A 26,570-nucleotide genomic window follows, 5' to 3' on the forward strand; every position below is an offset into this window, starting at 1 on the left:
ATCAAACAGCTGCTGTCAGACTCCTTCTGCATACACAAATCTCACTGGAAGGGATTATTACAATTAATGGCAAAAAAAAAAAGTTTGAAAATGTAAACTGATATTACCTACTGACACACTATTGTAAAATATAGAAATAACTGGCTTAAAAACAATTTTTGGGGGGTGAAAATACTAACGTGCCTAAGACTTTTGCACAGTAATGTATATAGTAGTACTAAGTACTTAATTGTATAATTACACTGTAACAAGGACACATTAAAATAAAGTATAACCAAATGTCCTATTTTTGAGAAAATCCTGGCTTTTGACATAAACAAAATTCAGAAGATAAGGAGACAGTCTAATAAAGAAAATATCAGTGTCAACTTTGACGTCTGTGTAAAACCTCCCAACGTTTAGCTATAAAAACAGTGCAAAAGGTGAAAAAACCTACCTGGACTGTTGTCTCTCGCTGTCATCTGCATGACAAGTGCCATTTGCTTTCGTTCTGATAAAGGGTAGCCGAACAAAATGTTCACAGGGGTCGACTTCTTAGTCCCTGACTCCTTCTTAACTTTCTTCTTATCTGGAACATCTTTGTCTGCATCAAACAAGAAAAAGGATGAACAGAGCATGAGCACAGCTTTCCTCTTGCATTCATGCATCTCAGCCCCTGAAAACGTCAACGTCTGATGCAATTTATGCCCTTTAAACAAACAGCTGGAGGATTTGTAATGGAAACTTTCCAGACACATGCATTACCCATCTAACACCGTTCCCATGAGTCTCTGTGAGCTATTGAAAGGCATGCCATTAAAACAGACGCAGCGGTTAAACCGAGAAAGAGTCAGTGTGTGTGCTTCCTTGAACCGAATCGTCTTTTATAATGACAAAAACAAGAAAAGTGAATGTGCGAGACGTCTCTGCACATCAAATGATGCAACCAAAAGTCGACTGTCTCTCTGAGAGTGATGCAAAAAGGCTAGCAGACAGACAAGGTCATGCTGGAGAGGTTACGGAAACTAGATTTGTTTCAGCCAGCGTCAGACGGAGGGTCAGACGGAGACAGATTAAAGACGGTGCCGAACCGTGATGCGCTTCAGACTGTTTGCAACCGTTGGAGCGACACAGCAAGGCTTTTGCTGTGGGGTAGAGCTGCACGATTAAATCACTAAACGACCGATATCTCGATTCAAACAACCATGAAATCTTATTCTTAAATGGTAATTTGCCCGTCTAATAAACCTTTGACAAAATCTTTTAAATTAGGGACGCACCAATAGGATTTTTTGGGATCGATACCAATATTAACGAACAATTATTGGCTGATTCTGATACAGATCACTTGCCTCTTATTTGGATAGTGCTTTGATCATGTTTTAAATCAGCAAATTGCATGCATAGTTTATTGCTGCATCATTACATTTTACCATTTAACATTCAGCAGGCCAACATAAATACAACAGAACAAAGAAACATATGAAATAAACAGTGTTTTTTAGGTTTTAAATGTTCAGGTACAGAAATAAAGCAAACAAATGTAAAATAACTGCATATTCACTGTATAAATTATATGCATATTAATCCTTACAAAAGTAAAAAGAGTAGTGAGCATTTTGTTTGCCATTTACTGTTGATTAACATTAAAAAGCAGTGTAAAATAAAATGTAAATGTAAAATAATCTATCTGAATCCCCAAAAGAGTTTAAGGGACCATTATTTTAGAACGTATCGCCTTATTTCCAATGGCAGCGCGTGATGCTTGTCATGTGACACCGCAGCCACAATAGCGCTGCACTACGAATGTATCGATACTTTTTTGAATTTAAAATATTGACAAATATGTTGGCATATGTATGTCATAAACTACTTGGTATTCCGACTCTTAAATACATGTAAGTGATGAGTTTTGTTGTTTAAAACCCTTTATTGACTTATAATGCGTGATGGGCGCCACCATCTTAGTTTGCGCCACAGTTCAGACACTCGGATCTGTTGGATCTACATCACGTAAATTCATACATGAAAGTAAGCGACCAGTGAAGTGGGAGAAGAATAGAGTAAACATTTTATAGTTATTTACACAATGTGTATCTGATTTGAATAAAACACATCATCAATTTATAATTGAATGTAATGTTATTGCCAGTTCTACAGACATCAGTGTGTATTTTACAAACTATAAATGTATTGTTTTGCTAGTACTTACGTGTATTTAAATGTCTGAAACCTAAAATAAACATTATGTGGTTGAAAACAATGAATAGTTGTGATATGTGACACGTGCCAAGTGCGTCCGTCTCTGGCTCAGTGCCAGCCAAAGCGCAAAACACATTTAAATTTAGCAGTTGATCACATGACGCACTGAACTTTCTAATCACACCGGTGTGATCGCACACGACAAAAGGTTAATCTTGGATTATGCAATAGACATTATACAGCTCAGTTCCTTCATGCAGTTACTTAATAAACAATTGGGTTGTTATATCTGCCTTTTAATGCTATAGCCAATATGCCGTTGGTTGTAAATTTATCAAAAATCGGACGATAAATAAATTCAAATCTGTTTTCTTGCAGCCACTGACCCAGAGAGCCCAGTTATCACGTTTACACATAAAACAGCTTCACAAACAGTTTTTTCAACCACACAGTATCGTTATTACTAACAATAATTTGAATTATCACAGAAGCATACCGGGATAGTATACCGATATCTACGGTAGCGATCCTAAATAGAGAAAATTCCCTTTTGAAAGTTACATGACGCTTCAAATAATGATTGTATCGATTACAACCAGTAGGTGGCGACAAGTGACTGTTAAAAAATCTATCATTCACAAGAGATTCATTCAAAACCGCTGATTCATCCAGTGATGAAACAAGTATTTATGAGTGAGTCATTGAATCAATTATTCAAACCATTACATTTAAATACTCTTTCTAATTGAATGAAATAGACTGCAGCAATACATATTTGTCAGAACCTCTAGTAATTTACATTTGTCTGTTTAGAATCGTGATCTCTATATTTGAAAGCAAAACAAAATCCTGATTCTCCATGTTTTCCAGAATCGTGCAGCTCTACTGTGGGGCGTCTTTAACGGAGGCAGTTACCTGCGTATATCCTGCAGGGAGGAAGTAATCTCTCTCCCCACACATCGCTCGACTGCCCAGGGTCAGAGTCATCTACAGTGCAGAAGCAGAGAGGCGGGAGGGGGGGAAGAAGGGGGAGGTTCAGGGTTCGAGAGGTGGAGGGGAAGGAGGGGGTGGACGGGAGAGCAGAGCACTGATTACACCCACAGGCTCCGCCCCTCACTCAAATGACAAATCACAGCACAGGATTCAATGACTCCGGAATGAATATTAAGACCCACAGATGACATCACAAACCTAAATCCATTCCCATCCAAAAAGCAAGACATAAAAAGTATCATAAGCTCGCAAATTCACAATAAGCTTACTTCTAAAATCTTTAATATTTGTTTATTTATTTTAGTGGTTTGGTTACTGAAATAGGATAAAACATTAATATTAGATAGAAAAACAAACTAATTTTATTTTAATTAGTTGCAAAGGCAACATTACCAATTTGTAAGCTAAAGTTTCTAAAAGTAATAAAACTGTAATGAATTAAAGCTATATAGAAACTAATAAAAGGACAAAAGCACATTAAAATAAATAAAATAAACAATTTAATTTAAAAATATAAAATAAAAGCCAATTCGACATATTGATAAATACTATTGCAGTAAATAAATAATCATTCTAAAATAACACTGGATTATAAACAGAGGAGGAATGACCAATTCTTTTTTAATCTTGGTATTAATTACAATATAGATATTTTTGTAAGCAATTCAACAAAGAGTTAGGTAGTTAAATTAAACATTAGCCTATCAATTAAACATTAGCCTATACAAATTAAAGGCACTTCATAGTTTTGTTTGTTTTTTTGCCAAGGAAAAGATTTGATTTTTCATACCTGCCAAAACCAGGTTTACATTATGAAACGCGCTCCAAAAACAAAACACTACCAGTCAAAAGTCTGGAAACATTACTATTTTTAATGATTTTGAAAGAAGTTTCTTCAAGTCTGCATTTATTTGATCAAAGATACAGAAAAAAGGTAACATTGTGAAATATTAATACAATTTAAAATTATGGTTTTCTGATTTAATATATTGTAAAATGTAATTTATTCCTGTGATCAAAGTTGAATTTTCAGCATCATTACTCCAGTCTTCAGTGTCACATGATCCTTCAGAAATCATCTCATATGAGGATTTGATACTCAAGAAACATTTATGATTATTATCAATATTGAAAACACTTGTGCTGCTTAACATATTTTAATAAAACATGAATATCATATTTTTTGATGAATAAAAAGTAAAAAAAAAAAAAAAAAACAGCATTTATTCAAAATATAAATCTTTTCTACCAATACAAATCTATACTATCCTTTTTATCAATTTAACTTTTTTTCGATTCAAGTCTGACTCCAAACTTTTAAAATGGTAGTCTATATTGTTACAAAATATTTCTATTTTAAATAAATGCTGATCTTTTTGTAACTTTTTATTCATCAAAAAAATATTAATATTTTATTAAAAAATAAATAAAAATAAAGCAGCACAACTGTTTCCAACATTGACAATAAATCCTCATATTAGTATGATTTCTGAAGGATCATGTGACACTAAAGACTGGAGTAATGACTTGATGAGCAGAAGAGGCTTCTTATAAAAACATTAAAATAGTAAGGTTTCCAAACCTTTGTCCGACACTGTACATATACAAAATGACTCCATATTTCTGTCGTTTTCATGTGTAAATAGCGCAAAACAGTATTGTGCATTGACATCAGCACGGACATATACTGCATTATAAAGTTACACATTAGTTAAACTTGCATCTTTGCACAGTATAAAGCATCATATCATATGATTATATGTGGTAGTTTTGGTTTTAGTATTTTCCTATTCATCAGCTGCATAGATAAGAAAGTATTAGTATATTTGCCTTTACATGATCCAACTAACTAAAGAACTGGGAATACAATAAGGTTTTAGGCTCCATGTAAAGTAATGTAAATATATCTTTATTATTCCCTTGTAATGTTCTGATTTCCTATATGATGATGAGAAATCTATCGTGTTTTTGATCGAGACCCAATCTATCATCCATGTATTTGATGAGGCTGGCTTAACTGTTACATAACAAAAAAAACCTCTAGTACAGCATGTCCAATAAAAACAAGACCTAAAAGTGACCAGAAGAGGGCGGCAGTGAGGCACAGATACAAGCTACTAGAACTTTCACCACGAATGCAAAACTGACCCGTGTCGGAGTCCCGATCCTCGTTCCGGGGCGGACTGACGGTGAAGGAGAGCTTCCGTTTCATGGAAGACTTCGACTTCCCCTCTTTCCCCAGGATTTCACTCCGATCCAGCTTCGGAGTTTTGGCAAACGGGGAGATTTTCTCTTTACTCTGAGCGAAAGAAAGAGACACACACACACACTGATATTTAAATGGAGGAACATAATACAAGTCAAAAACATGTTCTGGGTAATGAAGTATGCACAAAGCCTTGCTCTTAATATAATAAACAATTAAAAAAAGATTAAGATCTTTGGAGCTGGTTCAATTAACTTAATTTAATATTTTTTAAAAACTAAACAAAAGATCCACTGCCAAACCTCAATGAAATTACTAGAAAACTGTACAGTTTCATGTCCTCATCATACTTCATAATATACATAAGATTAAAAAAAAAAAACATTCTAAGATGTTAATAGTGCTACTTTTTAATTAGAACAACAAAATTAAAGTGATGCTTTAAAAATAAAAATAAAAAATGTTATTTTGTTATAATATAATAATAGTACTACTAACTAAGAATTATTATGATTATTGTAATATTATAACAATAATAAAACAAACTAATAATTATAATGATTATTATTATTATTAGTAGTAGTAGTAGTAGTAGTAGTAGTAGTAGTAGTAGTAGTAGTAGTAGCAGCAGCAGCAGCATTTTAAAATCTTGTAGTAATAATAATAATAATAATAATAATAATAATTATTATTATTATTATTACTAGTAGTAGTAGTAGTAGTAGTAGTAGTAGTAGTAGTAGTAGTAGTAGTAGTAGTAGTAGCAGCAGCATTTTAAAATCTTGTAGTAATAATAATAATAATAATAATAATAATAATAATAATTATTATTATTATTATTATTAGTAGTAGTAGTAGTAGTAGTAGTAGTAGTAGTAGTAGTAGTAGTAGTAGTAGCAGCAGCAGCATTTTAAAATCTTGTAGTAATAATAATAATAATAATAATAATAATAATAATAATAATAATAATAATAAAAATAATAATAATAATAATAATTATTATTATTAGTAGTAGTAGTAGTAGTAGTAGTAGTAGCAGCAGCAGCATTTTAAAATCTTGTAGTAATAATAATAATAATTATTATTATTTTTAATATTATTTAAATAAATAGCTAAAAAAAGTAACAATATAAATCTTTACTGTCACTAATCAATTTAACACATCCTTGCTGAATAAAAGTATTAATTTCTTTCAAAAAGAGAAAGAAAAAAAATTCTGAACCAAACTTTTGAATAGTAGCGTATTGTTACAAAAGATAAATTTGAATAAATGTTTTGATTATAAATAATCATATCAGAATGATTTCGGAAGGATCATGTGACACTAAAGACTGGAGAAATTCATTTTTTTTGCTTTGATCACAGGAATAAATTACATTTTAAAGCATATTAAAATAGAACAGCATTATTTTAAATTGCAATAATATTGCACAATATCTGTTTTTCCAACTCACCTTCTTCCCCGCTGTCTTTTCCACCATGGCTCCATCTCGGTCCGATCCTGGTTTGGCCATGGTGCATCTTATGCCTAGCTGTGGCAGCTACGGCTCACAGATTTCATCATGGGCCTGAAACACAATTATATGATGCAAATCAGGACTTGAAAAACTGACACAACACTGCATTTACGAGATTAAACATTTGACTAAATATGGACAAATATGAACTCATGATGACATTGGCATGTTAGTTTTTTTAATAACCAGCATTAGATACTGAAATCAAATTATATTAAGACATACTTTATAATTTACAATATTTTTCCTTCTATGTTAAGATTCAAAATTAACCAAATAGAAAATAATCAATGTAATGGACAATTCAATTCAAATCCAGGATCTTCAGATTTGAAGCTACAGATGATGTTAAAATTAAACAAAATTAAAAAATAAGTACATTAAAAAAATAGAAAAAATAAAAAAATCCAGGGACATTTTGTAAAATGCAATAATAAAAAAAAATCAAGAATCTGGGCATTTGTTAATTGTCTTGAACCTTCATATAACTGACAAAAGTACAAAGAAAATACTTTGTGCAAAATTGTATTTTATAAATCTAAAGAAATTGATGACACTCCAAAATCTGGATAAAATAAAATCAAAATAAAATGTTGGCTAAAGTAAGTCAGCCAACAATTCGAATTCAATTGGTATACAAGACAATTTTAGGCATGGGCAGGTCAATGAATTATCAGTATTATGATTATTAGTGAACATAGTTTTAGTAGTGAATAATATGATGAGTTGTGAATGTTTTGAGTAAACATAATGCAAAACTGCTAATGGAACAAAAATCTAATTCTCTCAAATCTTAGGAACTGGAAGAAAAAACCCAAACTCGACTATGACAGCAGAGAGGAGAACATCTCGTTCACAAACTAGAGAGACTCCTAGTCAAACGCGGCGGGCCCAAAAATACATTTAAGACAATCTGTCAGCGTTAACCTCTGGGTACGGAAAACAACTGTGAGACGGCAACAATCAATCATCTCCCAAAGCTCACATCTGAAAATGTTAAGGGAAGTCAGGAATAGTTTGGCAGTTCTCGACCCTGTTTGACATATCAATTCAAAGTGCACTGAAAGCACGTACGCGCACACACACGCGCGCACACACTCCAGAAATGCATTCTAACGGTTCTTAAACATGACCAGGGAACAAACATCCTCGGTGCTCAAACTAAAATAATATTCAGTAAAACCCACAAAGGCAAAATGCAGGCTAATGAGAAGGGTGTGTGTTTGGAGCATGTGAGCTGTATTTTCCCGTTTCAGAGGTCACTCAGTGGAAACAGGACTTATGTTCATGTCTGCTCCAATCCTTGACTGATTACAGCTCACCAGTGTTACAAAATTTCTGCAGCGCAAAAACGACTGCACATGATGTCTGACGGAGATTATAAGTAGTACTGTGGCTATAGTATCAGATGGTGATGCCACACAACACTAAATCATGGTACTGTATGATTACCATATTCATATAGCATAGTATAAATAAATATATTTGACATGTAATCAACAATTTGTTGTTTACTAAAAGACAACAAGATTTTTTTATTTAAACATTGTGTTTCCCACTAAATAAAAAACAGTAATGAACAGCAAAAAAAAAAAAAGGTTTTTTCAACTTGGAGGTTGAACTCTGTACTTTTAAGGGCACCAACTGAATTACATCAACACTACAACCGCTCCATTCACATCTGTACTTGGTAAAGCGTGGAATGGAGAATGGAGTAAAGCGTTGGTACCATCGTTCGGTACTGGAGAACGCATCTGGTGATATAGACGAGTGTCAGTAAATATAAAACAGCAAAAATACTTTTTAAATATGAATCCTGTATGCCCCGCGTGTCTGTGTGAATGAATGAATGACGATGCGCACGTTGCATTTATTACACACACACACGCCGGTCACGTGTTTCCATCTCTGCAGTCTCATATGAGGACATGAATGCGTGAACTTCATCTCCAGAGCCGCTCTGAGAGTCACTTCATCTGCATTTTACCATTCCAATTGAGAAAAACTATCGTTATATCAAACACAGAAACTCAAAGGTCTTCACAACAACCCATCAAAATAAAACTTTGGTTTAATTTGACAAATATATTACTGTACATAGTTTATTTGTCAAGTTAAACCTAACTTTTATTCTGCCGGTTTGCCGTGAAGACCTTTGAGTTTCTGTGTTTAAGATATGACGAGAATTTAGATGCATCTTCTCAATTTAATAATAATAAATGAATCAAAACGTTTTTAGTAATTATCACATTTTATTTTTAAATAATGCAGTAAAAAAAAACGGTACTGGTTAAAATGTAAACGGTCCCCAAGCCTAACGGTATTACCATTATGTTAAACATTTATATACACTAAATTACATGAAATAGTTTAGTAATAAAACATCTACCTATATTTTTACAAAACATTTTTTTATAATTTCCCCAGATAATAATAATAATACATATCATATTTGAGTTTCAGATCATATGCATTTCCACTATTGCTTTATGGCTACAGTAAACCATGTGTCTGTACATGTTTTTGCATCAACACAATCTAAAGAGCCAAAAGAACAAGGATGCGTTTGCACACCAAACCAAGCTTCACATCAGCTGAGCACAAGGCCTTCAGTGCTTTATCTTTACAGTGGTTCTGCAATTGCTCAAAGCAACAAAAGAGAAAGTCAGCAATTAGAGAGCATCTGACACTGGCGTCCGGGTCTCTTCTGGATGAAAAGCAAATCAGCAGAGACCCACAGACCTAAACAATACCTTTCCCAATAGACTCGCGAGCAGATGACAGAGAGCAGAGGCTCATGGGAAAGAACATTTCCACGACACCTGACACCCAGTGGGACCGAGTAAAAACCAGCTGAGTCACTCCGTCTGAGAAAGAGGAGGCGGTGAGGAGAAAAGAGCTGCAGTGTCCGTGTGCATGATCAGTGTGGGACAAATGTGTTACAACTACACCACAAGATTTCCTGCACTCAGTGTCAGCTTTACAACCGTGCCACAGCCTCTTAAACCAATAATCCACCCGTCTCTGAAGTTTCACTCTCAGCATACAAGTTATAACAGGACTAGTTAAACTTGTTTAGTTTAAATCACGCTCAAACCAAACCCATTGAGAAATAAGCCAATGAGTTGCAGGACTGAAACATTTCCCAGGGAGTGAATTTCAATTGATTATGCATTTTTTATATGATCATGATATAGCTAATATCGAAACAAATTAATTAGTAAACATTTCATTTCATAGCCAATATTTGTGCATTCTCCTACACCATTTTACCTTACATAATCCAGATGTTTCACTCACGCAGACCCATCATCACGCATTCATGCATCATTAATCATGCATTAGCGCAGAAAATTGAGACCTTTATCATTTGAATATTCTATAGATCTGAATTTGAAAATTAAATTATAATTATAAAGGCCTAACAGCTCACCCTAAAGACCAAATGACGACCACTTATGGAAAGATAAATGCATTAATTCAAGGATCACCTTTTAAAATGGGCCTTAATTATAGCAAATTGATGCAAAACGGCTTCACACGGTGCAATATTAGCAGTAGTAGCACTCAAAATCAGCATGAACCAATATTAAACATAATGGTAACACTTTAAAATAAGGTTAATTAATTAACATTAGTTAACATGAACTAATAATGAACTGCACTTTAAAAGCATTTAATTATGTGTTAATGTTAATTTTAACATTTACAAATGCATTATTAACATTTTGTTAACATTAGTTAAAGAACAACTCCGGTGAGAAATGACCCTAGGGGTAATTAACAGATGGTTACCTAGTAGATCGTTCTCTGGGATGCGTTTTCATGAAATCGAATGTAAAGAGTTTTATCTCTAAAAACAGATTAGCTTATAACATTAGTCTATGGGGCAAAGGGTAAGTGAAATTAAATCGCTAGTTAATACCACTAACAAGGCTCAAAATAGCCTCACACTGACACGGTAGCATAATGAGGGTCCCTACATGCAAACCGAAGCATTGAGAGCTTTGTAAGCGTACAAACAGTTTAATAAGAAGATACTTTATAAACACAGTACGTTATGCGTTTACAGACAGCAGCCATCTTGAAAAACAGTCTCGACCAGTCGAGCCACAAACGCTGTGCTAAGTGATGAACTGTGACATGTAATCTCATATGGGACACCTTCTTCTTCCCTTGTAGTTAGTCAACCATATATTTTAATAAACAGATATAATTCATGCATTTGCTTGTAATTAGATTTCACTTAATTCCTATCAATCAGCTCACTTAGCACAGCGTGGTCAAGACTGTTTTACTTCTAAATGTTTAATTTTCACTTCTAATATTTGCTAAACAATCTTTAATGTAAGCATTATGTATTAAAAATAAAATAATAATTATAAAATAACTCAACATGTGCTCTGCCCTATATATATATATATATATATATATATATATATATATATATATATATATATATATATATATATATATATATATATATATATATAGATAGTTGCTAGGCAACGTGGGGGAGAGGACGCTGGCGTTGTCTGTTCGCCGCTTCTCCACCCACAAATCATGTTAATGTACTATTAGATTTAGATTTTATTTTATTTCCTTATGTTTGTGACTAGTCTAACAGTCAGAGCTACAATTGGGACTGTTGCTGATTGCTGGCAGCCACTGAGAGGTCGTTGTTCGTCGTTTCGCCGTTTTCCACCGCTTCTCTGATGTTTATGTTTGAATTGCTGCGGTTGGTTTCTGGTTTGGAGGACATTTGATGTATCTCGCCGCGGGTGCGCACTGGTGGTCTCCCTCGGGCTTAAGCTGCATGGTGGCTGAAGTTTGCACCGGGCTAGCGTCATCCGGGCCATCGTCATCGGCGTCCGGCATGATGTTGGGATGTTCCGCTTCTCGGCTGCGCCGCTGTTCCGTCCTGCATTGCGGCCGTGGAGCGGCTTGGACTTCTGCGCCGGCCCCGGTGTGTCCACAGAAGTGCCCGGAAAAATGTTCTGCCTCCTGCATGGTGCTGCAGCGATCCCCATCGTTTGAATCGTCATGAAGAAGACCCATCATCTGGTCTTCAGCTGTCGTGCCTCGGCGATGTCATCGGGACACTGCCGCTGGGAGAAATCTGAAACATGGAGTGGACCACAGTGTGCTGCGGAGCTAACAGAGACTTCCACCATCAGCTGTTTTCTGTTCACCATCAGCTCTGTTTCTGTTCAGTTTTCAGTTTCAGTATATTTTTACTTGTTATTCATTTTTTGTTGTTATTTTTCACCCCCTTTGTTGCACTTTGAGATTCTTCGGAATGAAAAGTGCATTATAAATAAAATCTATTATTATTATTATATATATATATATATATATATATATATATATATATATATATATATATATATATATATATATATATATATATATATATATATATATATATATATATATATATATATACCCAGCCCTAGGGTTAAAAACTACCCAAATTGGGTTGTTTTTAACCCGTTTTTTTTTTTTAAGAGTTTAGTTTCCCAAAGCAAAACTATTCTAAGGTCGTCTGCCCCTTCCATGTCTAACATAATCCGTTTGAGATTTCACCCAACTCCGCAGCGAAACCCAAAAATGAAAAATTCAGCACCAGGAAACAGCGTTCATTGTTTAGTGTGCACTCTAGGTAGTCATCAACATCAATATTTCATGGCTTTATTCCCTCTGAAGTTCTTGTTATCATGAAACTCCCACATCCACAGGCCTGACATCACGGAGAGACGTCAAGCTTTCAGCTTTCTGCCCCAGAAACGAACTCCAAAGTCACGATTACAATGTGTCGTTTATATCACCCGCGTCACAAAATAACAATCAAGGTTATTCTGGAAGTACACGGATGGAAGGTTGTACCAGTGCATGCAAACTGCCAACTATTTCAGTGAACTTTTGGGAGGCAAATGACTAGGTTTATTCCTGCCTCCGAGACGTGAGACGAAGGCAAAGACAGGCACACAGAAAGACAGGGGCCAGATCCAGGGAATGGAAACACAAACAGAGCGCTCGAAACCCTCCAGCGCGTGACCTCGGACTGCCGTCTCTACTGGGACACCGGCAGTGGAACGACTGACGGGTCTGATTTATTCTCCCACCAGCCTGACCAACAAACCACCCAGTGTGGCATCACTACGTCTACAACTACAAAGACCAGCATTACTGCTCTCTGTGTCCTCTTGACCCCAGCACGGACAAATAAACTACAGGAATGGCTTTGGAAAAAGGGCAAAAGAAGAACAAATATTACAAACTGGATTATTCCAATATTTAAGTTAGTTTAATTATATTTTAATGTGGTAAGCCAGGAAACTATATGTTTATTTCACACGCATTTAAAATTAAAATAGACCTATACTAAGTGTAAAATCTATTTAGGTGCATGTGTACGAGTACAAAAAGTTCCCACAAGTCCTTAATTTTTTTAGCGTTATTAAAATTTAAGACCTTAATATATTAAAGGTGCACTATGTAGTATTTTTGCAGTAAAATATCCAAAAACCACTAGCCCAGTATTATGTATTTTGTTCTGTTATGTTCTTACAATATCCCAAATGTTTCCAACTATTTGTAAATTATGAGAAAATTGCTATTTTACCCAGGGCCCTGGGATGTCTGAGCATAGCGTCTGAGGGAGTCGCCTGTCAATGGCGTCATATCCGCGTTACCCTCGGTTTCCGGTTTTATTCTGCAGAAGTGCTTTATTTTTAGCAGTGTGAACAAGTGTCACAGCAGCTGCTGAGCGAACGCACAGAGTAAAGTAAAGTCATAACATCCTTTTAAACACACTTGAATGTATCTAATATGATGAACAGAGCTGTGTTACCTCATACTTATGCCGGCAACCGTGTCCCATCCCATCATAATAAAAGTCTCGCTGCTCGTGAGCCGTGTGTTGCGTAACAAATCGCTCCAGCGGCCTTGCTCAGCTCCACAACACTCGGTCCTGCTCTGCTTCACACTACAGTAACGTTAATAACTGCATCCATGAACATGATTTCTAGCGAGTCCTATTTCGATTCTTTTCTACCGGCTGTGAGGTGAAGATGTCCCAAGATTCTGCACTCAAACCTGGCGTCATCAAACTACGCCTTTGTTTTAAATAGACGCCCTCAAGCGGACGGAAAAGTTACATAGTGCATGTGGTGTGGCAAGCAGCGTGGCGATGGACCGCGAGAGTGGCCGGTGACGAGTGGTAATGAGTACCAGCTGCGTGACACACCGGTCTCGTCTCGCAGCCAAGGGACGGGAGCATAAAAGTAGGAGCGAAGGCAGCGGAAGACGAGAGAGGACCAGGCCTGGACTTTATGTTATGTTTTGTTTACGTTTATTTGCGGGCAGTCGTCCGTGAGGGGCTGCCCGCGGTTTACTTTCGTTTTGTTTGTAAGTTGTTAAATGTTCGCCGGTTCCCGCCTCCTTCCTTCCATCCAAAAACTGTATTACAGTGCACCTTTAAATGGTATAACAAACGTCTTAAATTTGGAGATGGAATTTCTGTTGCCTCCATTGCTAAAGCGGCTGAGAAGCATCGGCTATCATTATACAGTACAAGAGAGGCCTCCCGGGGCAAAAAAAAACTATCACTGACACCTCGTGGACGTTTTTTTTTGACACGCGAGGCTGCATTGAGTGGGACACTTCAGAAGCAAATTTAAAACAGACAGTGAAACGGCATGTTTATGGTTTGTTCACGATTATTCCCATCTAGTTGCATTAGTTTATATCCAGCTGGTCACTTTTATGCTTTCGTTATGCAGCGAAGTTGCATATTTAAAGCTAGGTGACATGAAAAAGCAAACTGTATTGTCATGTAGCCGACAGAGACAGACAAATCAGGGACGCATTTGATTTCAGTGCTCCAAAATAGAAGTAAATAAAGTGAGCGAGAAGAACAATACAATATACATATGCGTCTATTTTCAACTCTATGGCATTTGTGTAGATATAAATCCAAACACTCATGCTTAAAGATGGACATCTTTATATGAAATGGTAACATTAACTAAGGTTAATAAAAGTATTGTTGATTTCAACATTTACTAAAACATGTTTACATTTTAAAGTAGTCCCTCATCATTAGTTAATGCACTATGAACTAACATGAATAATCAAGATATTAAAAATATATTTGCTTTACATTCTCATTTTAATCAAATTCTAAAATTTCTTGCTTTGTATTTTTGGATTACTTTATACCCACTGATATCAGTGCAAATATATTTACAGTATGACAAAAAGAGCAGGAAGAAAACGCTGCAAAGACCCGAACGTAATCCAGCAGCACAGCGCTAAAACAAACAACAGGAAAATGCAATCAAATCTTCGGAGGTAAACTGTTTACCAACGGCCAAATATTCTCTGAACAGAGAAACACTGAGTCACAAAACCTGCCAGGAGTCAAGCCACAGACAAATCAGAGCAGAGGCAATGCGTGCCACTTCCTTGGTGGCCATGAAACACAGCTATGGTATAACATGCATCATGATTACATGTAGCCATGGTACAATAAGACAATTAATTTGGTAACTGCTGCTTTGGAGAGTAGCATGGTTGCTGATAAGGTTAGAGCATGACAGTAACTGTTTGAAATGGAACATTTTACAAAGGCAAGGAGGGAAACTATTTTTTATTTTTATTTTTATTTTTTTATAACTTTTTTTCTTCCTTTTGTTAAATTATTAAATTATTTGACACATTTCAGAATGCAACAAAGTAGATTAAAACGTTTGCAATATGATAGAAAACTAATTCATTCACTCGCCATTCCAAACAACTTACGAAACACAAAAGTGTGAACTTGTGCAAAACACAAAATAAAATATTTAGAAATGTCTATATAATGAAAGTCATCAGGAACCAATCATTAGCTACATTTACATGCAACCAAATCCATTAGCAACTGGATTGATGGCAAAATCAAAATGAAAAGCCTTCAAGTAAACACCTTAACTGACTTGACCTGAACAGCATTTTGGACTGGAAGGGGTGGTGTAGACCTGAAACTATGGAAGCTTGTTTCTGCCCTAAAATATAACATAAAAAAAAATTATAATTGCAGCTTTTTCTCTCACAATTGTGACGTCAGTTTGTTCTCGCAGCCCTGGTTTGGGAGTTCTCGCAGTTTGTTCTCGACGCATCGCCTGAGCAGAACTTTTTTTCTTGCGAGTGTCCGAGAACTATTGTGTGATTGGTCATACATTTAAAGTAGGCGTGGTTAATGCGGAGAAACACAGATGATCGGCACCTGCTTTTCTCGTGAAGTATGAATGTACTGGCCCAGAACGAACTTTGTTCTTGTTCTTGACACCTCGAGAAAACTAACAAATTTCTTTGTTCTTGCAGAGTATGTTCCAAGCTTAACTTTTTAAATTTGTGAGTGATATATACACTCACCTAAAGGATTATTAGGAACACCTGTTGCAGTTATCTAATCAACCAATCACATGGCAGTTGCTTTAGTGCATTTAGGGGTGTGGTCCTGGTCAAGACAATCTCCTGAACTCCAAACTGAATGTCAAAATGGGAAAGAAAGGTGATCTAAGCAATTTTGAGAGTAGCATGGTTGTTGGTGCCAGACGGGCCGGGCAGAGTATTTCACAATCTGCTGTTACTGGGATTTTCACACACAACCATTCTAGGGTTTACAAAGGTGTGAAAAGGAAAAAACCTCCAGTATGCAGCAGTCCTGTGGGCGAAAATGCCTTGTTGATGCTCGAGGTCAGAGGAGAATAGGCCGACTGATTCAAGCTGATAGAAGAGCAACTTTGACTGAAATAACCACTCGTTACAACCGAGGTATGCAGCAAAGCATCTGTGAAGCCACAACACACACAACCGGCACAACTACTCATCTCCCCTACAAATAGGAAAAAGAGGCTACAATAAAAATAAAAAAACGTTGCCTGGTCTGATGAGTCTTGATTTCTGTCGAGAAATTCAAATGAGTCAGAATTTGGCGTAAACAGAATGAGAACATGGATCCATCATGCCTTGTTACCACTGAGCGGACTCGGTGGTGGTGGTGGTGTAATGTAGGGGTGTGCTCGAATATTCGAATATTCTATCTGTAATTAATATTCAAAAGCTAAAAATTCTATTCAAATTTTACTGCGTTGATTTGCTGGCTGTAAATGCAGTGGATCTATGAGAAATCCCTCATAAATTTCATAAGTTGAGTGTATTTGATCACATAATGTCGTTGTCTGCCTCGCGATATTTGGAATTAGATGACAATTTAAAAAAAACGATCTTACAAAATGGAGTTACTTTTGATAAAATCAGTTAATGAAACATATCATTATCATAATATCACCAGAATTACTATAATATCACCAACATTATCACAATATTACCAGAACAACGAGAATCACATGAAATCCAAACACCATTGGAATGAGGAAAGAGTCCATCACTGCGTTCAAGAGTGCGGGTATAAGCGCATCTGTACCCTGAGTGAGGGCGAGATAACTTACAATAGCAAAAATGTTCTTGAGACAAATGCTTCCTTTACGTTTCGTTGAGGGTTTAAGAACAGAAAACACAAAGTGCTTCACTTAAACTTCACTTAACCGTTATCTTTGTCTCCGCAACGTCTGTCAGTGGCACCCGATAATATCATCACCCAATAATATTATCGTTTCTCTCAACATGAAAATGAGAAACACAAACACGACAACAACAACCATATTCCCATTGTGCGTGTGTGTGTGTGTGTGTGTGTTCTGCACAATAACATGGCACACTCTGATTTCTTAGTGTTTTTTCTGCTTACGCTGCTTGAGGTTATAATGCTTTTGTTCTTTAGGCATATATATTATATATATATATATATATATATATATATATATATATATATATATATATATATATATATATATATATATATATATATATACACACACACACACACACGCACACACACACGTACATATGGTGATGACATGTTAATAAAAATAAAAAAAATAAAAAAATCTCAAAATAACTAATTTAAATAAACAAATATTTAAATATTCGATTTTAATGAGCCCAAATATTTGAATACAATATTTTGAGAAAATGCCCATCCCTTGTGTAATGGTGTGGGGGATGTTTTCATGGCAGGTGCATCGTTTAAATGCCACAGCCTACCTGAGCATTGTTTCTGACCATGTCCATCCCTTTATGATCACCATGTACCCATCCTCTGATGGCTACTTCCAGCAGGATAATGCACCATATCACAAAGCTCGAATCATTTCAAATTGGTTTCTTGAACATGATAATGAGTTCACTGAACTAAAATGGCCCCCACAGTCACCAGATCTCAACCCAATAGAGCAGTGGTTCTCAAACCTGTCCTTGAGTACCACTAGCCCTGCACATTTTGTATGTCTCCCTCATCTTTCACACCTGATTCAACTCATGAGCTCATCAGTAGAGACTCCAAGACCTAAAATGGGTGTGTCAGATATAGGGAGGCATACAAAATGTGCTCCGCTGGCGGTACTCCAGGACAGGTTTGAGAACCACTGCAATAGAGCATCTTTGGGATGTGGTGGAACGGGAGCTTCGTGCCCTGGATGTGCATCCCACAAATCTCCATCAACTGCAAGATGCTATCCTATCAATATGGGCCAACATTTCTAAAGAATGCTTTCAGCACCTTGTTGAATCAATGCCACGTAGAATTAAGGCAGTTCTGAAGTTGAAAAAGTGGATCAAACACAGTATTAGTGGTGTTCCTAATAATACTTTAGGCGAGTGTAAACTTGCAATAGAACCTTTTCACATTTCTGGGTTTCTCAGAAGCAGAAATCATCATAGTTAAGTTAACTTTTATAGCGGTGAATGAGAGAAAACATAAAATATTTTTTGTGTGTGTCCATTTGCTCAAATAGCAAAAGAAAACAAATCCATAATAGTGATTTCACAACTTTCAAAAAGAGGGGAAAAAATAAGAGTGAGATTGATAACGGCAGTCAGAAGAGCGAAAGATGTTCATTTATACCATCACTCCCATAGGCGGTGTCTTAGAAACACCCTCACAGCAGCAGTAACTTGTTTTCAGTAATTTGATGCAAAAGTAATATAAATACAAAGTATAATGCTGCCTTCACGTGCTATCGGAAGTTTCCTACTTCCCACTTCAGAAGTCAACATTACGAGCTTGTTGTGTTCAGGTGCTTTGTTGTCGGAAAGAATGGAGGGCGCCAGGTTCATATACTTTTGTGCGTCTTGGGAAATGTTATTTTAACACTATAACCATTTCAGTCATTTCAGAAAAGCATAGACTCACTGGCAAACACAGCAGCACAACACGAAAGCATATCGTTTATAATCACATTCACAAAGGCATAATGTAAACTTAAAGGGGCGGTGAAATGCTGTTTCACGCATACTGAGCTTTTTACACTGTTAAAGACTTGGATTCCCATCCTAAACATAGACAAAGTTTCAAAAACTAATGTTGGACGTTTGATGGAGTATTTCTGTGTCAAAAATACTCCTTCCGGTTTCTCACAAGTTTCTGCGAGTTTTTTTCGAGTATGGGTCGGCTTGACGTTAATAGATCGGAAGGTCCTTGTATGGGCCCTTCTCCCGGTAGGGTGCGCGCGCGTGACTAGAGCGAGAGAGAGGAAATCCACGCCGTAAACATTCTCAGCTGCAGATCCAGTCGTCCGTGAACACTTATGTCGGTTATAGTCCGCGGCACGCTCCACTTCATTCCTCCACTTTGACATTAAGCGACTTCAACGCTTCAGCACAGCATTCCGGGAAGGCAGCGCTGCATTTGAATCGATCTGAACGCAGAAATGAGGGGAAGCTTCACAACATCGCTTCAGTCGCGTCGCAAAAGTGGATCTCCACACTCCAAAAAGTGTGTTTTTGACGGAGCGGTCCCAGCGATAAAGGTTCGGCCCTGCTTTGGAAGCAGTCGGTGAGTAAAACTGCTTCAAATGTCTCTGCTTTTGGCTACCGTCGCGTGAGTAAACATCAGTAAACGACACGATCGCGTGCTTCGTCATTCAAATGCGCTAACGGACTTCATTGTTGTTCTGTATAACGTTACACTAGTCTGACGTGCAAAACCGTTTTGCTTGCTACTGCTAAGATTTAGTCGCATACAAATAGTCCATAAACCGAATCATGTCCTCATAAACTGCGAGTAAAGACACACAAATGTTGACAGGCCACTAAATACAGTCCATACCACAGAGACGGACGTCCTGCTGCTGCTGTTTCTATTTCAGCCTCCGAATGATTCTGGATCATATCTATTAGCTGAGATCGATAGCAAGGGTTTCTCCACGCTTAAGGACGTCATCGCTTTGCGCTCGTCATTGTTTAGCTCCGCCCACTCGATACGCCTCCAGGCGCTCGTTTTTTTCCGGAAAGACTCGGTACAGCCCATATTTCTTTTATAAATATAATAAAACTAAAGACTTTTCGGAGATATGAAGGATGCAATACTACTCTATAGGTACTCAAGATTGACATGAGAGTGACTGAAACTGAGTGTTTCACCCCCCCTTTAAAGACTAAAATGGCAATAGTTTTCAGCCATACATTATCCTTTTGTATAGCTACTTTTACTCCACTATCTAGATAGTTGCTCACTATTCTGGAATGATGGTCAACTAGATGCAATTTTCAATGTGTTTCAAATACACAATATGCTTCAAATGATTCTTAATTTATGTAAATATGTTCTACTTTAACGACAAGCCAAGACAATGAAACCGTTGCACAAAAAAACTAATAAAACCCCTGCCACAGCAGAAATTCGTCTCCCATCTGCCATTTTTAACGGTTATGCCACGCCCATCTCGGGAACTTGGGTATTAAAATTATTCCCTGTTAAACAGGACATCAGAGGGCGTTCATGTGCAAATTTTACCTAGGAAACTCGTATTTACGATAATTAGTTAAATAGTTATAAATGAACATACAAAGGAAAATGCAAAACTTGGCAGGAATTACGATATTGATGCAACTTTATATCATGCAATTCTGAGATGAAAAGTCGTAATTGCAAGATGTAAAAAAAAATTTGCGAAAAGTCGCTATTACCTTTTTTTTATTTTGTGGCGGAAACAAGCTTCCATATGAAACAATTCGATCAAGTGGGAAAAAAATAAGCATGTAAATAATGCATGTGTTGTTAATGCTACTATTTTATTCATCAGATTATTATTATTTTTACTGCGCACATACATAGTGTGATATATTCACAACATCTTATGAATGTGCATGTGTTTATTTATGTATTTCAAAATTGTTATTGGAGGAGATGGAAAATGTACTTTAATCTCTTATATTAGTTATGACATTACGGGCACTGCATATGCACTTTTTTTCTTGCAATACATGCAATGCATGTGTAAAAAAAAATTATGTGAAAGACTGACAAATGTCAAAATCTACAAATCAATTGGATTCGTCCAATTGACAAAAATGTGTGTGTAAATAGTGTGATGAAAGAAGTCATGAGTAGATGAGGGCTAGCAAATCATACAAAATGACAGCATTGTAATTTTGGGCTGAACTTTCCCTTTAAATTCGAGAAAACAAGACAGAGACAAAAAGAACATGACGAGCTAGAAAACTCAAAGCACTGAGAGCGCGACTATAACTACTAAATAATCTTAGAAAGGGACAGTGTGAAATTTTGTGTGAAAAACATATTGTCCAAAATCACAAAACCCTTAATGCTCACATCTGCTATTTCTACCAAAAGAAAAAAAAATCCCCTGAACCATTTTTTTAAATAATAAAGGTGTTGCTACCCTCAGCATGCTCTGCAGTCTGCTATTCAACCTCTGCAATGCATCAAGACAATATCCCTAAAAAAAAAACCACTGAAACGCAGTAGTGAATTTCTAATATAACCATCGCATGTTATAAACGGCTTGATATTAACATGACCCCATAGGTACAATACAGCAGCACCTTACTTGATGAATGGCTTTTATAAAACGCATAATAAAAATATTAACAACAGAAAAATTCATTAAAGAGTTATCTTATTAAGCAAATTCATTAACAGGCCTCAATACTCAAGAGGGCAATAGAGTTTCCTGTGTCGTTAAATTGGATGTGCTATTATTCAGGTATCTACCTACAGACAGAAGGAAGTTTAACTATTTTAAACAAACTGGCTCAGCAGGATTCTGCTCAAATTATTGCTCTGAAAGATAAAAAAATGAATGTAAAAGAAGATGCTATATATAGCACCCTTACTGCGATACTCAAAGCCAAGCATTTGACGGCATAAGGTAAAAAGTTAACAAAAAATGTACTGTTGATTAAAATGCTAAATCTGGTGTTACATTGGGGTGTAAATGAATTTGCTTGGACTTGGTGCTTGTAGTGACACTGAAACACTGAACTTGAATTTTTTCCTAACATCGCAATTTTTTTTTGGGTGAATTATACAAAATACAGATTTTCACTATCCATGATGCATATTGTTGCATTTTTGTATCATGATACATTGTGACATGATATATTGTTACACCCCTACAAAGCATATATGCAATGCATACGGACTGGAAATATCTTTTAAATTGTTAATATTGAGTATTTCTGACAATCGGAAGTGTATATAAAATCATACATGCAGGTAACGACTCGCTGATAATTAATTGTATGGTTAACTGCATCTCTTTCAGATCCAAAACTGAATTACAAAATCCAATTTTAAGACTAAATCAATATTTTACACCATTAAGCAGTTTTACCATGTTTATTTCTGACACGTGCAGGTGCACAAAAAATCTGGGCATAAAAAAAGATAAACTCCACAGAAAGCTTGTTATTCACAATCCACTCCTTACAATACTGCAGATTTTCCATAAATTTAGTGCAAAAAATAAGATAAATATTCAGTACCATGGTATATTTCAAAGTATGGTATACAATCCCTGTACCATAGTACTACTACTGCAGTGTTTTTATAACGTGTAAAGTCACCGTTTGCACACTTGACAAATGAAATGCTGGTGTTAGAAAGAATTTTCCATTTACTGTGTGAAAGAACATAATAGATTTTTAAGCTATTGTCTGATACAGTAAGCACACGGTTTACACATAATACAGAACAGAGGACCACAGTGAAAGCAATCATAGCACGTGCAAATCTCCGTAATGCGGCCTGTGTTTACTTACGAAGGGGCTGGCTTTTGTCCGTCTATAAATACTGTAATATACAACATGATTCCTGCTGTTAGCACCGACATATTCACTTCTAGAAGGGCAGACCTCGAAACGACCTTGCCAAAATGCTTTGGATTAATTCAGACGTTACTAGAAGGGAAACAAATGGACACAAGCACACCACATAGGTCAGAGGACTTTATCGCTCGATATGCTCTGTATTTCAGAGGAAGTGTCGCAACAGAGTTCAGCCGAGTGCCAAAGATGCGTTTGGTGATGCATTGGAGAAAGTTAATGTGTGAAAAGATGTGCAACAACAGTGTGATGTCATCAGGCTGAGTTGGTGATGTGCTAAATGTTTCGCATATCATGCTAAACGCATACTAAACACACACCGCATGTCTCTAGGTTTAAACGTACAGAGGAAAAGCAAGCGAGAGGGCTTTGAAATGGCACGGCGGCTCTAATGTTATTGCAAAGACACTCTTAACAGTCCCGTGCATGAGTCACGGACAGCTGCTTCAAATGAAAATCAGGAAACACATCGAGTAATGGATCCAGCAGAGACAGTAAAGCTTTATGCAATACAAAAGACACAATCATTCACTTCATGCTCTTCTGACGATCTGCACTGGGTGCAGCAAAAGAGACATTTTATCTAATTATAATCATAATATATACTTTTTTTCTGAACAGAATCTGGAAGCTTCTAAAATGTTGTTCGGATTGTGATTGGTATCGGCCCGGAAGAATCATGATCGAAGCATCCCTAGCCAATTCATGCTGTACCTACTAAAACACAACAGCACAAAGTTTCATCATCACACTAAAAATAAACACAGTAGTGTAGTAGATATAGCACAGCAAAGTGCCACATACTGATTTTCAGTCAGTAGTTAAAACACAGAAAAGTGTCTACTTACTATAAACGAGGATAAACCAAAGACTTTAATGCAATGTCTACAATAATCGGATACATTTGAAACAATGACTTTCGTTTACATGCTCCCTCTTATGTGATTATAATAGAAGGATTTTGCAATACTTTAATCAAACAAATGCAATTAAGCCCATAATTATAGTAACTATAGTCGCATTAAACTAGGTGATGTATGCCGATTTGAAATCGCAATAAACAGGCTTGCAGACACCTTAAATCGCATTACTACCATTATGACCAAATTGCGCATGTGCACAGACGTACACGGATACCGTGTTGTTCGGACACTTTCATGAATGAACTTGTGTCATTATTCTGAAGTTTTCTCTTCTCCAAATCACTAAACTGTCACGCAACTCGCTTCGCAGTCTCTGCTCCGTATAATCATCCAGACGGCGAGAAGAACCCAGGCCAGCATTGCGATGTTCATTACAGCGTCAAATAATATCAGTGAGTTACGTCCATAAAAGTATACTAGGAACTTGAAGCGAGTAGATTAAAACAATGGCTGGTAACATGCATACTGTAAGCCTATCTGAGTGTGTTATAATCATACATAATACTCATTATAATAATAATACATTTTATTTATAAAGCACTTTACATTTTAAAGAAAATCAAAGTGCTACAAAGGGACGAAAAATAAAGCATTTAGCGCAATTAAGAATTACGTTAAAATCAACACAAAAATGTAAACACGAATCAATTTAAACATTGAAAGACTTTCTGAACAGGTATGTTTAAAAACTAGGGCTGTACTAGAATAATCGAATATTCGAATATTCGTTCGGTGAGGTGGCATTCGATTTTCAGTTTTGAGATTCGAATATTCGTTTTTTTTTTTTCAACACGTGACTTCCGTCGCGGACTCATTCTCACTCATGCTTGAAATAATAATAATAAATAAAAAATAACACCGCAACATGTTTTCAATAAAAGCATTGCGCATTTTAAAGATTTCAATTAACAAAAAGTCAGAATAAGACAAAATAAATCCCTTATATAGAATAAAACTAATTGTAATAGATATTACATTTTGTGTCATTTTAAAAACAATTCATTTATTCTTATTCAACTGTTTATAAGCATGCTACCGTGTTCTTTATTTATTACAGTTTGTTGAAATCACTGTGTGTTACTAATTTAATTTCTGTTTTGGGATTCATTTGTTTTAAAGAAAGGTTCGTTATTAATACCTTATAAAGTTCTTGCTCCCAACAGATTTTGTGTTTTGTATCACTTGTGCACTGTCCGTTTTCGGAGCATAAATCTGCCCGTGTAATGCGTACCGGAAACTGTTCTATTTAAAAGATTATTAAATGTTTATTAATATTTAAAGAATGTGTGCCACCTGATCATATTGCACAAAATGCAACACTGCACTCCACTGGGTCTGCCGCAACACATTTACGATGCCGAAGAGTGAAACGTGAAGTCGTGAAAGATGATACAAATGCAAACCGACACTATTATTATATATTTAGCCCCACCCACCGAAGCTTCGAATATTCGATATTGATTGCCACCTAAGCTTCGAAGCTCAAAAAATGGCATTCGAAACAGCCCTATTAAAAACAGGAAACACATCATACATGTATGTATAATGTAGACATTTTTCTGAGCAGAACTCTTATACTCATTTTTCTTATATTCTTAGTGAAAATTGCATGTAAAAGAGTTAAGAGATCTGCTCATGTCATGTAAACATCTTACAGCGATTTAGACCTTACTCTGATTATTATAGTCGCATTATTGTGCACATGCAAACGCAGTCATTGTAAATGCTCTCCGTCCACACTAAAGTTTAAACATTTTCCAACAGTTACTAATCCTCACTGAAACGTCTGAAAATGCTACATTTACTTGGATGCGTAAAACTTCATAAAAGCTCACCGAGATTTTAGAGACGGAACAGTCAAGTTCTCAGGATAATTTATTTAGCAAAATATCTCAAATATTAAACTAAATCTACTAGTAGGTTGTGGCAAATCAGTGTCTTAAAGAGTGAATCGACTCGTGATTCATTCAGTAACAAAGCAAGTCATTGAATCATTGAATTTGCCAATTTGTTAAAGCCACAGATTGGTTCACTAACACAACACCGCTGTAAGATGCATGACTATTATTGTTTAGTTGCAAATAGAGCAAACCATACTTTGTTTAAAATGTAGGATGTCAATAAATATGACCTTTTTGTTTGTTGAACTATTGTTTAAAACATTTGTGGATTTTCAGGAAAATTGCATTTTTGCTCATATTAACAACAAGAACTCACACAGGGGTTTCTGCATCGAAGAGAGTTTGAGTCTTAAATCCATCTCGATGGTCAGTCTGTGTCTATTTGTTAGCTAAACCCTACTTTTAATGGTACACTGATCATCAGTAATGTAGCGTTATTGGCTACCTGTGCGTTCACATCGCAGTCAGCGAGAGCGTCAAGTGTTCAGTTTTGCTCATATTTTGCCTGATGTCATTCATTTTCAATGGGAGTCGGCAACTAGCTCCAGCGAGAGCGGTGCGCCTTGGACGATTTGAGCGTCGAGAAGAATTGAAAACAGGTCAACTTTATGGT

General features: G+C 36.2%; 1 protein-coding gene across 2 annotated transcripts in view; it reads right to left on the reverse strand.

The window, feature by feature from the left end:
* The window catches only part of ankrd12 (ankyrin repeat domain 12), a 72,813-nt gene that overhangs the window by 14,235 nt on the left and 32,008 nt on the right, over positions 1–26,570 (reverse strand). The window contains exons 2-5 of one of the 2 annotated variants that reach the window (XM_067452803.1): positions 6,835–6,948; positions 5,323–5,473; positions 3,097–3,168; positions 437–583 (exon numbers count right to left, since the gene is read on the reverse strand). In XM_067452803.1, the coding sequence (XP_067308904.1) occupies positions 437–583; positions 3,097–3,168; positions 5,323–5,473; positions 6,835–6,894 (430 nt within the window). In that variant the 5' untranslated portion in view covers positions 6,895–6,948. The remainder of the gene's footprint in view (positions 1–436; positions 584–3,096; positions 3,169–5,322; positions 5,474–6,834; positions 6,949–26,570) is intronic. The other variant, XM_067452804.1, reaches the window with a different exon arrangement.

This window comes from Pseudorasbora parva, chromosome 9 (assembly GCF_024679245.1).
Source record: "Pseudorasbora parva isolate DD20220531a chromosome 9, ASM2467924v1, whole genome shotgun sequence".
Taxonomy (NCBI): domain Eukaryota; kingdom Metazoa; phylum Chordata; class Actinopteri; order Cypriniformes; family Gobionidae; genus Pseudorasbora; species Pseudorasbora parva.